At 43.8% G+C, this 18,064-nt stretch overlaps 1 protein-coding gene and 1 long non-coding RNA gene across 8 annotated transcripts in view; one reads left to right on the top strand and one right to left on the bottom strand.

Annotated features, from left to right (window-relative positions):
- Snx24 (sorting nexin 24) overlaps positions 1-12,296 on the bottom strand; it is a 153,913-nt gene extending 141,617 nt beyond the window's left edge. For 4 of the 7 annotated variants that reach the window (XR_015642390.1, XM_087593115.1, XM_087593116.1 and 1 more), the window contains exon 1: positions 11,832-12,095. Coding sequence is in view for 1 of the 7 variants with exons in the window: in NM_001008364.1 (NP_001008365.1) it covers positions 11,832-11,891 (60 nt within the window). In the remaining 6 variants the exon portion in view is untranslated. 7 annotated transcript variants of the gene reach the window in all.
- On the top strand, positions 11,987-13,672 carry LOC147999789 (uncharacterized). The gene is made up of 2 exons (XR_015642963.1): positions 11,987-12,430; positions 13,008-13,672. It is a non-coding gene; the product is annotated as an uncharacterized LOC147999789 (long non-coding RNA).
- The last annotated feature ends 4,392 nt before the right edge of the window (positions 13,673-18,064 follow it).

The raw sequence follows: 18,064 nt of genomic DNA, 5'->3' as shown, positions 1-18,064 counted from the left end.
TCAGGAACTGAAAGTTCAGAGACGGAAACGTCTCACACCATCATGATCCTGATAAACTCAACGGCTGCAATGAATTCAACTGCTGTATCCATTAGCTCCCAGTAAATAGGAGAGAAATTAATTACAGTTACTAACAACATGACTGTTCCAGAAAAGCCTTTCCCCACTTTTGGAAAAGTTTTGTTTAGCATGATTCAAAATAGTAACAATTCTTTTAGAAAGATCATAGACAAGTTCCAACAAGTTGAACAAACTTATCAAGAGTTAACCATGGTTACAAAAGTTTCCTTACTATTCTGAGGGGCCATAAATATAGAGTTTAAACTTTATTATGACAAAGATAAATGCTGAATGCATACCTGGTGCCCACAGATCTGGCAGTATAACTGCAGTTTTTTAAACTATTGTTTGCAGTTGAGAACTGTTTCCTAGACTGTATGTTCAGCTTTCCTTCTTGCAAGGGACATTGGTAGGGTAATGAATAAGAGCTGGATGACTGCCAATTATGAGGTACCTGTTCTAACTGCTTAAATCTATGCCAAGAAGTAAAGCTTTTTGCAGCAGCACACACCTCGAGTTTGTGTCTGTCTGTCACGCCGAATCCGTTCTCTGAAATCCAAGCCTTGGTCCCTCTGCTGACACACTCCCCTGGGTGGTCAGCATCAGAGAATCAAACAAAAAGATATCTCGATTCTAAACTTTTGTCTTGAGAGTTGTATTTTACAGTGTGCCTACTTGGATTCCTGGTCTCAAGGACTTTCAGCTGGGTCCAGTCAGGACACATCAGCTACAGAATTTGCTTCACTCTTCCTACCCCTACCCCCAAGGATATCTCAATGCCCATGTACAGCTTGAAGAGTTATAGAGGAGTCGTCGCCCCAATTCCTTGGGGAGCTGAAAGTGGTTATTCTAAAGTTGTTTTTATGAGGAATTTAGAAACAGTTGTAATTTAACAGGGAGGAATTAGCTAGATTGAGTTATACAGTTGTAATCTCATTTGTTAACTAAGCTAAAATCATATCTTTGCTTTGATATAGAATTTATTTGTCAAAAAAATTTAAAAGTACAAGGTTTAGAGCCAGTCCTTCTTTTGTTGTCATTACAAACTTCTGAGTTGATTACACCTGTGAGTTAAGATTCAAATAGCAAAGTCATGGCTCTGAGTTTGTGAGAGTACTTTCAAGATAAAATTTAGGATATGGAGACAACAGTTCAGATTACCTTATATAGACAGATGGTTTTCAAAAACATCAGAAATACACAAAATTTGAGATTTAAAGTTATTTATCTTTTGTTGAGACATATCTGCTCCTAACAGTTACCCTTTGGTGGATTTAATGAAGAATGTGAACATCTCTACCTCCAGGTAAGGCAATACTTTGTGGCTAGGCAGCCACTACACAAAACTGCCTGTTTCATCTGTAGACTAATACTGTCCAGAAAAGGACAAATTGGGGTTGGGGATTTAGCTCAGTGGTAGAGCACTTGCCTAGGACGCGCAAGGCCCTGGGTTCAGTCCCCAGCTCCGGAAGAAAGAAAAAAAAAAAAAAAGAACAAAAAAAAAATGGCCATTCTACCAGAAAAGGACAAATTATGCAGAATAGTTGACTGATAAACCCTGCCAAGACAGGGTGATCAGCCCTTCAAAATCTGCATTTCAAGAGTCTGTCAGTTGATTTTGGGCCAGAAGGCTGAAGGCTTGCGCTCACATGTTGCTAACAGGGGACTGTGCTAGTGGAGATTTGTCTCTACAACCTCTCAGTTCTGGAAGCCATGTTAGGCTTCCTATGTGTATAAATATTTGGTCATTCCCAGATTTCTGACAGGGTTGAAGACTGATTATAGTTTCATAGCCTATCAGGCTGTTTAACTCTGGAAATACATATTTTATTAGATATCAGATCGTATATGAGCTAGCCAAGATATAATATAGATTTTAAGCTTTTCTTCAGCTGGAATGGATAACTAAATGTTCTGTTTAACTGATATAGTGTTGGACTGGGTGTTAGATATATTTTATGCTTTTAATTACAACATGATAACAGTTGTACTGAGCTTATATTTGAGAGAAAAGTTTTTTTTAATTAGAAAAAAGGGTGAAATGTAGGATGATGTCACAGGTGAGGCAGGCTCGAGATAGAAGGAGGCCTGTCATTGGATGAGAAGGAATGATGGGCGGGATTAAAGTTTGAAGGAAGAAGAGGAGACTAGAACAGAGAAGGAGAGACAGGACAGAGGAGAGGGTGAGAAGCCATGGCAAGTGATGTTAAGATTGTGCTCTGTGTATTTACAGGTTTGTTATTAATGTTCCTAAGGGATGGATGGTACCGGGCTTTGTATGTTTAAGTGGGCAATTATATCTTATCAATTGGATCTAAGATTATTGTGTTGTGTGTTTTTTTATGTAAGGGTGTGAGTGTAGGAAAGTGTGCGGCTGGGATGTGTTTCCACCAAGATATCTAGCAGATATCTTGGGACACCTCGGTGCAGACCCAGCGAGGTAAAAGACAACAATACTTATATTAATTTTATATTTTTACAACATCTAAATTCCAAACACAGGATAGTATTTCTTGTAAGAATATTGCATTTCAGGGCTGGAAAGATGGCTCAGCAGTTTGGCTGATCCTGCAGAGGACCTGGCTTCAGTTCTGAGCACCACATGGTGGCTCATAACTGCTCATAACTCTAGCTCCAGGGCATCTGACATCCTTAGGCACTGGACATGCACTCGATGTACATATACAGATGCACGCAAATACATACAACACAGATACGTGCAAATACATACAGAAAAATAAAACTCGATCCTTCTGTATTAACTGTGCAATCCGTTTTGTTGTTTTGTGAGGTACTAAGAATTGAAGCTAGGGTCTCATTGTTCTAAAATTCTGATTATTTATTTAGTTTGTTTTGCTACCTGTGTGAGGGATCTGACCCGAGGCCAGCGTTTGACCTCTGAGCTACACCAACAGCTGTAATCATCCTAAGTTTGTTTACGTTCAAGAAGAACTTTTAAACTGTATTTTTGTCTTCAAGGGTAGGGATCACAGCTCACACACGCCTGAGATCATCACTCGATAAATATTTAATGTGTACTTCTGCTGCTCCCGGCGTGAATGAGGCACGGAGCCAGCTCTGCACTGTTAACAAGGGCTTCGTTCATCTTATGTGCATGCGATGGATGACTGACAGACCTGAGGACACTGTGGTCTCACTGTGTCCTGCTGCACTTCTTCCTCAGCATGTCTAAGGGCTGGGTGACAGGAACAGACTGGCCCTTCTCTCTGCTCCAGAGACTCACACTTTTCACTCCAACTAGCTAAGCTAGCCTTGCACCCTGCTTCAGTCACCCTGGCTCCCACCTGTCACAGACAGGGTTCTCTTATCACAGACGAAAGGCCATTTATTGCTCAGGGCTTCTGAGGCAAATGTCCCCTTCCCATAAGGACAGGTGCCCTCTTCCTCGTGATGCTGTCTACAGAGTCAACAATCCTTGTCACTATTTTGTCACCAGGTAGAAACCACTCAGTACAAAAGCAGAGTGGGAAGGACAGGCTCCCCCAGTCAACCTCAGCCTCATGCTTGAATTCTGTATGAAATGAGGTAACAAGAAGGCAGAAACCACAGTTCATTCAAAGGTAAAGTTTCTGAAGACACGGTTTCAATCACGTAGCCCAGGATGGCCTCAAACTCTCTAGGTAGCTGAGCATGAGCTTGAATTCCTGACCCTCTTACCTCTATCCCCCGAGTCCTGGCACGAGGAGCCCTACCACACAGCTCATGTGGTGTTAGGGGTTGTAGCATGGCTTGTGCATGCTACACAAACACTCTACTGACTTACACCCCTACCTCTGCATTGTTTTCCTTTCTACAGCCTAGGCCCTTCTCTCTGTTTTACATTAAACCACAAACCCACAGGGAAAGAACCCAGCACTCCCATTCCTCAGGTACACTTCTCTTTGCCATCTCTTTGCGGCAATCACTTCCTTCACCACTGCAGGAGCCCACCTCAGCTCCTTGTGTGCTTCATGAGCTCAGGATGCACACAATTCCAGATGTGAGAAAAAACTGTGTGCAAACCACCACAGTCAGCGCTGGTCAGTAACCCAAGATAAGCCTTTACCTCATGGTCTTAAACAGTGAGACAGTGCGAGATCCCTGCAGCTGAAAATCCTTTAGACCCCAGGGCAGTGGTGGCACCCACCTCTAAACCTGGCACTTAGGAGACAGAGGCAAGTAGATCTCTGAGTTTGAAGCCAACCTGTTATACAGGGCAAATTCCAAGATGGCCAGGGCTACATAGAGAAACCCTATCTTGAAGACAAAAAAAAAAAAAAAAGGAAGGAAGGCAGAAGAAAAAAATGAAGAGAAGAAAAAGATCCTGAGAATCACAATCCCAAAAGATTTCTGCAAAAATTCTGAAAACAGAAAGTCCCAATCCAGGGGCTGGAGAGGTAGTTCAGTGGTTAAGAGCACCGACTGCTCTTCCAGAGGTCCTGAGATCAAATCCCAGCAACCACGTGGTGGCTCACAACCATCTGTAATGAGATCTGATGCCCTCTTCTGGGGTGTCTGAAGACAGCTACAGTGTAGTTATATAAAGTAAATAAATAAATCTTCAAAAAAAGAAAAAAAAGGTCCCGGTCCACAGTTCCCACTGGAGCAAATGTTCTGGAAGAAGTTCTAGAGCAGTGGTTCTCAACTTTCCTAATGCTGAGACCCTTTAGTACAGTTTCTCATGTCCTGGTGACCCCTGAAACCATAAAGTTATTTTCATTGCTACTTTGAAACTGTAATTTTGCTACTGTTATAAATCCGCTGTCTCCATCCAGGCCAATCCTGGTTACTGATCAACTCTGCCAGACAAGTTAGGCTGTCAGATATTTCAGATAATGGGTGTTAGAAGGACGAGTGCTGCTGGTTGGGGCAGCCCATGCCTGTAATCAATCCTAGGATGAGGTCCAGGCCCAGGCTAAATAGTGAGTTCTAAGTCAGACTTGGTGGGCTACAAGTGTGAAACCCTGTCTCAGAAATAAAAAAACAAAAATCAAAAAACAAATCAAAACGAGGCTGGCTAGATGTCTCAGAAGGTAACATCGTAACAAGTACTTACTGCTAAGGTCACCAAGACTGACTCTGATCTCCAAGAAGCATATAGAGTGGCATGTTGTACCCACATAAACACACACACACACACACACACACACACACACACACACACACACACGAGTAACACACATGATTTCAAACAAACAGGACTGGTACTATAGTCGAATGGTGGAACCCTATGCACTTCTCCTGAGAGCCACACTTCATGAATACAGCTCATCCATTCAGGACTTCACAACTGTGCCAACATGGCTACTATATCTAAGTGCTTCTGCTTGCAGGGCAGCTCTGTGTTTGTCTGTAGCCTGTTTTAGACAAGGTCTCACTATGCCACCCATGTGGACTCCAATTTGCAATCTTCCAGCTTCACCCTCCTAAGGAGCCCACCCTGTCTGTATCCAGCACTGAGTGTTCACTGCCAATCTTACTGTCCACTGTGGAGAGTTGACAGACTTTCTTATTTCTCAAATGAATTCTCTTTTAAAAACAAACAAGGCTAGGAGATGTAACAGACACAGATTCCTTGCATGCCCACGGCAACAATTAAAATGCAATAAATGCCTTTTAAAGAACTTTTAAATTACTTCTTCCAGAGCTGCATTTTCAAGTTTTGGGTCTTTCGAGATTTTTTTCTTCTAGACATTAGAGTCTTCAGTACTGCTACGCTGCAGACTTTCTAGAGCTGTGACCTTCAACCTTCCTAATGCTTGACTCTTTAATACAGCTCCTCAGGTGCTGGTGAAACCCAACTATAAATTTATTTTCATTGCTACCTCATAAATGTAATTTTGCTACTGATAGGAACTGTAATGTAAATATCCAACATTTCCAATGGTCTTAGGTTAGCCCCCAAAGGGGTCATGACCCACAGGTTGTGAACAACTGTTGTAGCGCATGGTCCAAACCCACAAAGGCAGTCAACTGTGCCAGTAAAGTGACAAAAAACTAGTGACTCAAATGCTTTAATTTTTACATTATAAAAGGGGAAATGAACGACATACCGAATTTCACGTTGCTACCTATCTGGTGATTGTTCTTTGACCATTCTTACCAACCATATATTTTAAAATTGTAAACGCTCAGCTAAGCTGGCACTTAAGACCTGACCATCCCTGGGCTGGAGGGATGGCTCAGTGGTTAAGAGCACTGACTGCTCTTCCAGAGGTCCTGAGTTCAATTCCCAGCAACCACATGGTGGCTCACAACCATCTGTAATGGGATCTGATGCCCTTCTCTGGAGTGTCTGAAGACAGCTTCAGTGTACTTATTTATATTCAATAAATAAATAAAATCTTTAAAAAAAAAAAAAAAGACCTGACAATCCTCAGGCCCCTCAGACTGGTCTCTGCCTGCAAAGACCACCCAGTAGCCCCTGACACTTTGCCCCTTACAAAGAGCCCCGCCCTTTCTCGTCCAGTCCTCAGAGTCTGAGGTCTCCTGGGCCCCTGAGTGCTAACTTAAGTTTTAAGAGTCCCCACCAGCTTTCCCTCTCTCTTTCTAGCTCCTGTGGTGAGGGGCCATATTTCTATTTCCTGTGGTAACTAGCAATATTCCTAGCCTAGATCATTGCCCCCTCTAAACACAAAATCAAACAATGCTGTCCCCTAGCACCAAGCCCCAGCAGGCCCTCAAGTGAAATCCTCCAGCCTCCATTCCGGTCCTCATTTGGTCACCGTCTCACGGGCTTCAATCTATGGCCTGGCATCTGGAATAACTGTCGCCTACACTTCCTTTCCATGTTCAAAGCCTTAGAGCTCAGGTATGCAACATTTCCAACCTAGTTAGCCAAAATCTCTAGACAGACAGACTGAGTGACTTGTCTGTTACTGAGATCACACAGAGCTTCAAGTATACCCCGCAGATGTTCAACCCCTGAACTACACTCCCACCCTGTCAGGGGTCTAATGGCTCGATAAATTCCTTGATGTAGCTGTAACCCCAAACTGGCTATGGTGGGGCAGACCTGTAATTCCATCACTCAAGAAATGGAGGGTAGAAGATTCAGAATTCAAAATTATCCTTGGCTATGCATAATCAAATTAAAAGTCAGCCTGGGCTAAATAAGACCCTGTTTCAAAAAGAATAAATAAATAAATAAATAAATAAATAAATAAATAAATAAATAAATAAATAAACAAACGTAAACCCCAACTTCAAGGTAACAGTATTATGAAGCAGGGCCTTTGAGAGACAGTTGGGTCATTCAGTCAAGGTTCCTAAATGGAAAGCGTAGCCATATAAACTTAGGATAAGGAGTGTGGTGCCCTTCCACCCAAGAAGGCACACAGATACCATCTACCAGCCAGGACCAACCCACTGCCAGACACTGACTCTGCCAGCACCTCCTCCTTGAACCTTTCAGTTTCAAAAACTCACAGAAAACGAATTTCTGTTACTCATAAACCAGCCGGTCTACCGGAATCGGAATCGTAGTCCAAGCAGCCCAAAGGAACTGATAGAGCACTTCTAAATGCAAAGCTCATCACGTTACTTCCTTCCCTAAACAGCTCCAGCCCTGGAACTCAAAGTTCACTAGCTCTTTTTACAGCTCTCAGCCTGCAGCTTACACAGTACTCAACCACAATCCCAGCTACTGACTTGAAATTCCGGTCTCACCAACCCCACCTAGTCCTCTAGGCTATTCATGCCTCAGGTCCCTGTGGCTCTAACAGGTCTCTGTGCTCCTAGCTCATCTGACAAGCTGAGTCATACATAACAGCTCTGTACCTGGACACACACTTTCAAACCCCAAGGAGTTCAGAGCCTGCAAAGCTCAGGCGTGAAGTCTTAGAGGGAAGGGAAACCGGGAAAACCAGGCCTCTGGGAAATAACATTTGAGTTTATCTGTTACAACAGCCTGCTTCTTCTCTGGAGATCCAAGTGACTGGGAGGTCTTTTTTTTTTTCTTCCCACGTTTATTTAGCTGGTGTATCTTGGAGTCTGAAATGTCGTTTCTCTCAATTTTTTTGTCATGTATTTTCTCTTCTTAAAATTCACAGGCTAGCAAAATGCTAATCAGTTCTCTAAGTCAGCATTCTGAAAGCTCCCTCCCCTACCACAAGCACAGCAGAAGTGGCCCACACAAGGCTCTACCAGACATTCTGGAACCCAACACTTCCCTCCCAGCTCCTAGCCTACTTAACTCCAGACCTGGAGAATCCACAAAGGGCAGGAACATCACCTTCCAGCCTTTAATTCCCTCTCAAGAGAAGACAAACCCAAAGTAAATGTCTGTTTACTTATTTTTTTAGACAGGATCTCAGTCAGGTTGACTCCAACTTACTGTATAGCCAAGGCTGGCCTTGGACCTCAGGTCCTCCTGCCTCCACCCCCAGGGCTGAGATCACAGGTAGTCCCACCATCCCCATGGTTCCTAAGAATATACTCCAGTGCTTGACCGCTGGGAGCAGCCAACTCTCAACCCAGAGAAAGAGAAGTTGCCTCTGGGTTTATCTCCTTACCAGAGGAATTGTTAGAATTGGTGATAATGGTTCTTTCTTTTTTCTTTTTTCTTAAAAATATAATCGCTATGGATCAAAGGTATTTTTTACATTAAAGTGTATACAGTTTTACCAGCTTCCTATTGAAGAAACTGTATCTGGGTTTTTTTTTTTTTGTATCAGATTTTAAACTGTTCTTTCTTTCAGCTGAAACACCATTCCCAGTTCTCTTCCCAGAACAGAGGCACACAGAGTTAATGATTGTTGAGTGAATCATAGCTGCTTACCACTCTCTGGCAGAGAACAAAGTATCGGCTGCTTCACAAACTTTCAGAGAGAAAAACAAACAAACAAAAAAACAAAACAAAACAAAACAAAACCTAAGCAGATATTGTAACCTTCTGTCTGGCAATCTACCTAGCTGAGCTACATTTTTTAAAAGTAAACTTTTAAAGAATGCTCAAACTATCACTGTAAGTGAAAATTTCAAACTGCTAAGTTTATCCCCAAAAGGACTCTCCCGAATCACTTTGACTGGCAACTTGATGTCTGACAAATGTAGGTCATATACATTTTTACAGCATAGGTAAGGACTCTCTAGGAACATCCCTTCCCCCTCCCACAAAATGTTTATCTCTAGAGGCATGGGCCGGTCAACAACAGTGCTACCCATCTTGGCTTGTTCTTTTAAGTACCAGGTAGGATCTAAAGCTCTCCAAGACACATCTACACGAGGATGCTTAAATTGTTTACAACTTCGAGGCTGTGGACAGTTAGAATGTTGCAGATTCGGAACTAATGTTGTCTTGGGTTATCATGTTTCCTGAATAGCCACTTCCCACCTGTGTCTGACCCAGCATTCTTTTAACACTGTAGAGACAGCAACCTTCCCCCAAGCCCAAAGTTGAGAACAGCATCGGACAGCACTGGAGACCTTAAGCACGGGTTTTTCCCATGGCTGTTCAATGACAGACCAAATGTATTTGGAAGATGCCTCGGTTTATGACTAATTTTTGTCTCATGACTGTAAAAGCTCCTGTTATCACTTCCAGGGTAGGGCATTCCATATATACCCAGGGCTTGGTCACTCAAGTCTGGACCAGAACAGACTCTCTCTTGTTCCCTCTGGAATGAGGCTGTATTTTGATTAGCTAGGTCTACCTCTTCAGACCATTTGTGGTTTCTACTTAACCTCTCTAGCACTGAAGCAGTAAGAACTGCCATGTTCTTTTAACACACAGCCATAGTCACTGAGTGCTATCTACTTCCGGGAGGAAAATTAGGTTCTCAAACGAAAGAAATTCAGGCTAGATAAGGTTGTACACTAATAGGCTGAGACCAGAGGATTGCTTTGACTTTGAGGACAGCCTAGGTTACACAGGAGACTATCTCAAAGAAAGAAACAAACAAGAGGTGTGTGTGGCGGAGGGGGGTGGGGGGGAGGTTAGCTCAGAAGATAAAGGCATTTGCAGCTAAGTCTGAAGCTAAGTCAATTTCAGAAACCCACTTGCTGGGAGGAGAGAATTGATTTCAAGAAGTATTCTCCGACTTCCACATGTGAACTGAGGCACATATGTATGCGCGCACACTTACACATCCATGTAATGCAGTCTTTAAGTAAAGAAAAGCAAACAACTGCAGTCGTGGGCGGAGAAGCTGGATTACACCTCTTGTTTGTGCTGGTAATTACCCTTCCTCTTGGGCTGCCAGAAGCCCAAGGTCTTTAACAAAGAGTCTTTTTACCTTTAAACCTCCCAAAACTGCTGGTGTCAACAGGAGACATGGGATTTCTGGAAGAATTAAATACGGCCAAAGTTTCTGCTCCTTGGAATGGGCTCCAGTTCCAATGTGTGAAAACTGAGGGGATTTATAGAAGAAAAGAATTCTGCAGAATTCAGCTGCCTCTCCCCAGTTCCTGACCCTGGCGTACACTTTAGTCACTTTTGGGGAACACTCAGGCATCTTCTTTTCAGGGAGATTTAGTTTCCACTTTGAAAACTTAAGGGTTTAAACAGAGTGTCACAAGACAGCAGCATAATTTAGAGGAAGGAAGAAGGGTTAACACACTGCCGGGATGACATGTGTGGATGAGTGAGTAACACGGCATCCAGGCTGCTCCCTGCTAGTATTCCTCCAAACCTAAGTACTCCCACAGATCCTGAAGAGAACATGGGGCAGCACACCTATTCTTAATTCTCAAACAACAAGACACACCTTCCATCTGTTGAAGACTGACTACTCTGGAGGTGGAGAGGGTGGTGCATGCCTCTAGTCCCAGCACTCCAGAACTCAGGAGGCAGAGCCAAGTGGATCTCTGAGTTCAAAGCCAGCCTGGTCTACAGAGTGAGTTCCAGGACAGACAGGGATACATAAACCCTTTCCTTTCCTTTCTCGGGGAAAAGAAAAGAAAGAAAAGAAGAAAAGGAGAGAGAGAGAGAGAGAAAGCAAAGGTCTTATTTATCAACAACATCTCATCTGGAGCAAGCAGTAGAGTGCATCACAAGTACTGTTTGATATTTCACAAGAAACTCTACCCAATGCATCGATAGAAAAATACAGCCCCTACTCAACAAGAGAAGAAACTAGGTTTGTCTGTCTGGGGCATGATCTTTCTATTCAATTTCCCAACAACTGCAAATAAACTCTTGCAAGTTCCAGCCAATCTGAAGCATTTCTCCGGATCATAATGGCTATCTAGATGGAGCAGATTAAATTTACTAGGAATTCAACCCAACACTTCACTCATTGAACTTGTTCCTGTAAGGGTCCAGAGCTGGTCTCTGCAATTGTTTCTACTCTGAGCAAGCTACCTGTCTCGAATTTCTGGGAGATTCTGGGTACAGGACATGTGCTCAGGTAAAGCACCTGATTTTGCCGTTTCATGCCATTGAAGAACTAAGAAGAAACAAACTCTAAAAAAAAAATCTGAAAAAAAAGTCAATCCATGTGTTATCTTGGCTAATGAGCAGCCACAAAAATGTTGGGGTTTTTTTTCTTTCTTCTTTTATTTTTTTAATTTTTTTGGTTACACGTTCTCTATCTGAAAGAACCTTTCAGAACTTGCAAGCCATCAAGAACCTGCACACAGCCTCTCAGTCCACACGCAGAGGGCAGCCAGGCGGGCGGGTTCCCGAAGCTCCTGAGGCCGCGGGCGGCGGAGGGGGAAGGGATGGAGCCCAGGGGGGCGCGCGCTGAGGAGGGGCACCCGTCTCCATGACGACCTCGCGGGTGGCGGAGGTGGGGGGACTGCAACTGGGGGACCCGCGGGGACCGGCCTACCGTGTAGCCGCGCTCCAGATCGCTGTCCTCGTGGCGAAAGGACGGGATGTAGACCTCCATGGCCGCAGCGGGGACGCGCCACTCACCGCTCCGCCGCACCGCGTAGGCCGCCCCGCCTCCCGCTCCCTTCTCGGCGCGCGCGCGCGGCGGGAGGTGCGCGGCCCGGACCTAGGTCGGCGGCGCGGGGTTGGCGGGCGCGGGTGGCGTGGGGCTCCGCGGGGCCGAGGTGTGGGGCCTGCAGGGCGGCGCGGATCAGCTGGGCCCGGGAGGCGGGGCTTGCGGGCCGGAGTCTGCATCGGCGGGTGTGCGCGGCCACGCGGGGCGCCACCCGGGTCGCTCCAGCCCTCCGGGCTCCGGGGGTCTGCGGAACGCCACCCCAGACTGGGAGGCGACGGAGGGTGAAAAACGACTGCGCTTCGAGATGCTGCCCAGCTTGCTTCTGCTTTCGTTCTGACCGGCAAAGCGTGCCAACTTTCACCGGGGCTCTTGTGATGCGCCCCTTTCAAGCTAAGCCTTCTCAGCCTGCGTATGGAACCGCACAGCCTCAAGGTGGCCAGTGCGCGCTCTAGTTCCAAGGCATTCACTACCTCTGAGAGTCTGTAAGTGGATAGGATGGAGGAGGTGGTTGCTTAAAAACCTGGTGGTGACCAGAGGTGCTTGCACCTCTGGCTGGAGCTTAACAGCTTCAGTAGTTCAGGAAACTTGGTTACTGTTACTCAAGGAAACTGAGTTTCTTAGGTTAGAGCAGAATTTGGAAGAAACTTGTGGGACACTAAGATGTGGTGTGGTGGGTTGTCAAGAACAAAACTGACCAGCCAGAGGCTTTCTGGGCGTCGTTGAACTCAACTCACTTTGCCCTTGTGGGCAGAGGACATTGCAGCTTAAACTCTATAGAAGATGAACCCTAAATCATAGATAAAGTGACCTGGGTTCTTGCTTTAAAAGTTGTCTGCTGGGGACTTTAACAAGTCCTTTTCCAGCGCCACATCTGAAGAGGCACTCCTCTTACCCAAACACCTATAGCCTCCGGATGTGATCTCTTAACCTTCACCTCCTGATGGAATTCCACAGTCCCTTGGTCCCTGCTGATTCAGAAACTACTTTATAGATTACCTTGGCCCCTGGCAAGTATCATATGGTAATGTGTAATTTCTCTGTCTTTTGGGTACATTTTAGAGAGAATGCACCACTCCTCCGAGAGAATGTAATCAAGATTGCAATTGCCTTTAAACAAGGGTAGGGTGTGATGGTCCTCGCCTTTAGTTCCAGAACTAAGGAAGCAGAGGCAAGTAGATTAAATGTAAATTCCCGGACAGCCTGGGCTACAGAATGAGACCTTGTCCAAAAGAAAAACAACGACAGACAAAAAAGTATTAGAGCCAACGACATGACTCAGTGGGTAAAAGCGCTTGCAGCCAAACGTGGTGACAATACCTGGAACCCACATGGTGGCAAGAGAGAACCAATTGCACAGATTGTCCTCTGATCAACACACACAGCAAATAATAAAGAAATGCACAGTACTTCCTACCCTGGTTAATTAATGTTTTTGGCAGCTTGGCACAAGCTCAAATCAAATGGGAAGAGGAACCTTCGTTGAGGAAAGTGCCTGTATCAGATTACCAGTAGAGAAGTCTGTGAGGGCTTTGTCCTTGATTGCTAATTGATATAAGCAGAGCCAGCTCTGGGCAGTTGGTCCTGGCTGGCATAAGCAAACAAACTGGCAAGCCGTGGGAGAGTAGCAAGACCTCTGCTTCAAGTTCCTGCCCCGAGTTCCTGAGTCCCTGCCCTGACTTCCCTTCACATGGTTTACAAGTTAAAATAAACCCTTTTCTCCCCAAGCTGCTTTTGATCATAGTGTTTTTTAACAGCAGTAGAAACCAAACTAAGATACTTTTCTGTGGTACTATATCCAGTGCACTTTTCTAGAAGACTTTATAGAATCTAAATACTTAGACAAACTAGTGGAGTAGAGAAGGCTTCGTGTCAGGTCCTGGTGAGGAAGTGTCCCCTACAACACTTGGCAGTGGGACTTACATTCAGGAACTCAGTAGTGCTAATGGATGGGTTGCGTTTTGATATCTTAGGGGTTTTGCTTTTGTAGTTGAATTGTTTGTTTTTTAAAACAGAATCTCACTATGTAATCCAGGCTTGAGTCAAACTCAAAATCCTCTTGCCTTGCCCTCTTGTTTTGTGACAGGGATCATAAACTGCCCCCCACCCCAACACGAACACGAACACACACATACACAGGATACTTCTAGCTACCAAGAACAATAATATCTATCTCCCCACCCTTTTTTCTTTTGCTTTAATTTTGCAGCCAATGCATTCAATTTTTCTCCACTTAGTTAAGGTTGTCTGTAGGTTTGTGTTATGTAGGCTCTCCTGGGTTGAGCTGAGTCTCTTCTGGTCATTGTTTACTCAGGGCTTACAACATGAAGGGACATCAAAGGCCCTATCTGTATCTGCTGAAATGGCCAAGTGGTACGTCTCCAGGTCTAATAATGGGTCTTAGTAGTTGCTGACTTGAATATGCTGGAATATTCTAGCTTCCCAGAGGCTCCTCTTACATCTCCACTCCCAGACAAGATTGTGGGGCATAACCTTTAAAAAGAAAATGAAATGTATCGTGGTGAATTCCGTTTGCAAGTATTTTATGGAGAATTTTGCATCTATGCTGATCAGGGGTAGTGGTCTATACTTTTGTTTGTTTGTTTTTTTTTTTTTAATCTGGTTTGAGTATCAGGACAATGACAAAACATTCCCTTTTTCTTTCTTTGGTGAGGGGATGTGGCCAAGGTTAGCCTGAAGCTGCGTAACTGAGTATAACCTTGAGCACCTGGTTCTCCTGAGACACCGTCTGACTACAGGCTTGGCCAGCCACACCTGGTTTATACAGCTTGCGTGGCAGAGGTCTTCCATTTGTGGAATGAGTTCTGTTATAGAAACAATTGATGCTTATACCCAACTAGCTTAAATATAAATGAGACTTAGACTATGGGTATTTTTTTAAGGTTTATTTATTTTATGTATATGAGTACGCTGTAGCTGTTAGACACACCAGAAGAGGGCATCGGACCCCATTGCAGATGGTTGTGAGCCACCATGTGGTTATTGGGGATTGAACTCAGGACCTCTGGAAGAACAGTCAGTGCTCCTAACCCAAACCATCTCTCCAGCCTGATTATGGTTATTTTATTTCACTTTGACAATACTGGGGAGGGGGGATATAACTCCTAATCTACTTTTCAAGGTGCTGGCCTGGCTACCTCCCCAGCTCTGTACCCCAAATACTGATGTTTCTCCTGGCCATGTGCTCATGGTCCATCTCCCCTCATGGCAGCTTCCTCCTCCCCTCCTCTTCGCTCTCCTACTCCTCTTCTTCCCGCCTCAACCAGGTAACTCAAAACCTATCTACCTCTAATTTCTCCAATCGGCTGTAGCCAGTTATATTTAACCAATAGTTTTAGGTTAAGAAACAGGGTTCGTACAACAAGAGCTTGTAACCGTGAGAATTCAGCCTTAGGCCTTTAGTTAGAGAATTTGGCATTACAATACACAGCAACAGACCCAGCCGCAGCCTTACGTAGTTGTTTTCAGTTGTTTTCGTAGTTGTTTTCGTAGTTGTTTTCGTTACTTCTCTTCCTTCCCTTTCCAATCCATGCAACAGCTTGAGGAGCATTAATTAGCATTTGCTCATCAGAGAAGTCTGCTGGGAAACTCTTACCGCCTCAGCCACACTGCACTCTATGGATCTATTTACCTCAGGTCCTCTGGCTTGAATTTTGATAGGTTGTATGTGTCTAGGGATGTACTCATTATTTCCCATATTTTGGAATATCAGTTTTCAAGTGCTTCTTAATGACCTCTAGGGGTTCCTCGTTGGTAGCTCTTGTGATGCCTCCTTTTTGTTTCTAATATTTGTTACTTTGTTTCTCATTTAAGTATTTCTTTGATTCATTTAGATGAGGTTCTTCAATGTGTTTTTTTTTTACTCCACAATACTAGCTCTCCTTGTTTCCCTTATGTTTTGTATTGTTCTTTTAGTTTTCATCCCTTAATTTCTTCATGGATCCTTTTAATTTTGTTCTTTCTACCGCTTTGGTTTTTGGCTTGTTTTTGTACATCATTAAGCTGTATGTGCCATCTCCGATTGTTTTTTGGCATGTGTTTGTGTGGTGTGCATACACATTCACTGGTGTGTGGGTACACACATGTATGTGCATGTGTGCACACATATGTGGAAATTTTAAGTTGTATTGTGGTATGATGTCTTCTTCAGTCACTCTCCATTTTATTTCCTGAGTCTCTGGAACTCACCAGTCGCAGATAATGTAGCTAGCTGACTTGTTCCGTCCATATTCTGTCTCTGCCTTCTGGGTTCTGGGGTTAGAGGCAGCCACCATGCCCACCCGGCTTTTCTGTGGGCTCTAGGCATTCTTATCCTGTCAAGCACTCTAACCTGCTAAGCCACCTTCCAAGCCCATCAGTACTTTTGAACAGAAGTGCTCACAGCTATGTACTTTCCTCTTTGAACTGCCTTTGTTGTTTCCCACTGCCCTGCTAAATTGTGCTTTCATTTTCATTTAACTGTTGCAGGTTCTAAGTTTCTCCTCTGATTTCTTCCATTCAAGACTGATTTGTTAAGTATCTACGTGTTTGTATATTTTCTCTTGCTTTCTAATTCTAGACCTCCTTCATCGAGGAGTAAATTGCAAGAGATTATTCTGATTTTTTTCTTTGCTTAATATCTGAAAATGTGATTGCTGAGGGCCATGTAGGAGGAATGACCAATGTCTTTGGAACTCATGGAATGCAGTCCATGGGTTACAACAGCCACATGGGTAGGTCTCAGTGTGGCACACCCCCCCCCCCAAGAACTATGTGTCCTGAGGACTTTATGCTGTTACAGAGTTCTGCTCTGCTTCCTGCATTCATGTCCCTCGTAATCTAAGAATTATATGAAAACTTTAAGGGGGTTCACTGGGCAGTATCTCTGGCATTCCCAGTACCAATCTCTTTCAGGCATTGCTGCTGGAGCAGATTCATGATTCTAACAACAGCCTAGGAAAGAACTAAAAGACGTAGATTGTCAACAATGACTACCCTTAGAAAACATTTGGAAAATAAAGTTGTTAGTAAAACTAGGCTGGGATGTTTTTACTACTGGCTCTGTTGTAGAAAATCGTAGGGGACATCTGAAGTTCAGAAAGGCACACTTGTCTTAGTTGAGCTAGGCATCTTTATGGTCAGGGAACAAGAAAAATGGCAGCGATGGCTGACGTGACTCTCACTGAGGCTGCACTGATGAGGAGTGATTTCTTACACCCATTCTTGCCCTCAGCTTCCTGATACGATTTAATAAGAATTGCTGATTAGTAGATATGCATTCTGAGGATTTAAGGTAGATATGACTGAGTTTTATATAAAAGTTTAGATTTGTGATTCTTTTAAGATTCTTATAAGATTACTTTTAAAGATAAATAATAAAATAATTGATCTTTTCTTTGTAAATGCAAATTTCTGCCTGCCTGTAAGAGAAACTGGCTGAGAAAACTATCTTGCTTGTTTACACTTTGTTAATCTATAACAAATTGCTTGGCTAGAAATTTAGGTGGGTGTTTTAGAATAATTTATTTTCTTTTTTTTTTTTTCCAGAGCTGAGGACCGAACCCAGGGCCTTGCACTTGCTAGGCAAGCACACTACCACTGAGCTAAATCCCCAACCCCATAATTTATTTTCTTTACCTGTACTACATAATGTTATTTTTCTATAAAGGTATTGGAAAACACACTGTTTTTTCATAATCATTTACTAGAAAAAACTAATCTTGCTGGAACATGTAAGCTATTGAAGAAAGAATATAGGATGGTATGGTATGGCTGGAACATTGTTTCCCCAACCATCAACTATGTGTGTATGTGTAAAGTTTTTGTAAATGGGGATTGGAATATTGCTCCTTCCATCCACCAGTTGTGTGTATTTGTGGAATACTTGGACCCTGCTTATTGGAGCTTTGCTCTAGCCATTCTATGTGTGAATATGTATATATCTGTCTGTAGGTCTGTGTGCATGTATGCATGTGTGTGTGTGCATGTATATTTGTGGGTATGAAGTTTTTGGACTCTGACTTTTGTCTCTCTCTCTCTCTCTCTCTCTCTCTCTCTCTCTCTCTCTCCTCCACCCCGTGTGTGTGTGTGTGTGTGTGTGTGTGTGTGTGTGTGTGTGT

The sequence above is a fragment of the Rattus norvegicus genome, chromosome 18 (genome assembly GCF_021556685.1).
Source record: "Rattus norvegicus strain SHRSP/BbbUtx chromosome 18, alternate assembly SHRSP_T2T, whole genome shotgun sequence".
Classification (NCBI taxonomy): Eukaryota; Metazoa; Chordata; class Mammalia; order Rodentia; family Muridae; genus Rattus; species Rattus norvegicus.
This window is presented reverse-complemented; position numbering and strand designations above follow the sequence as displayed.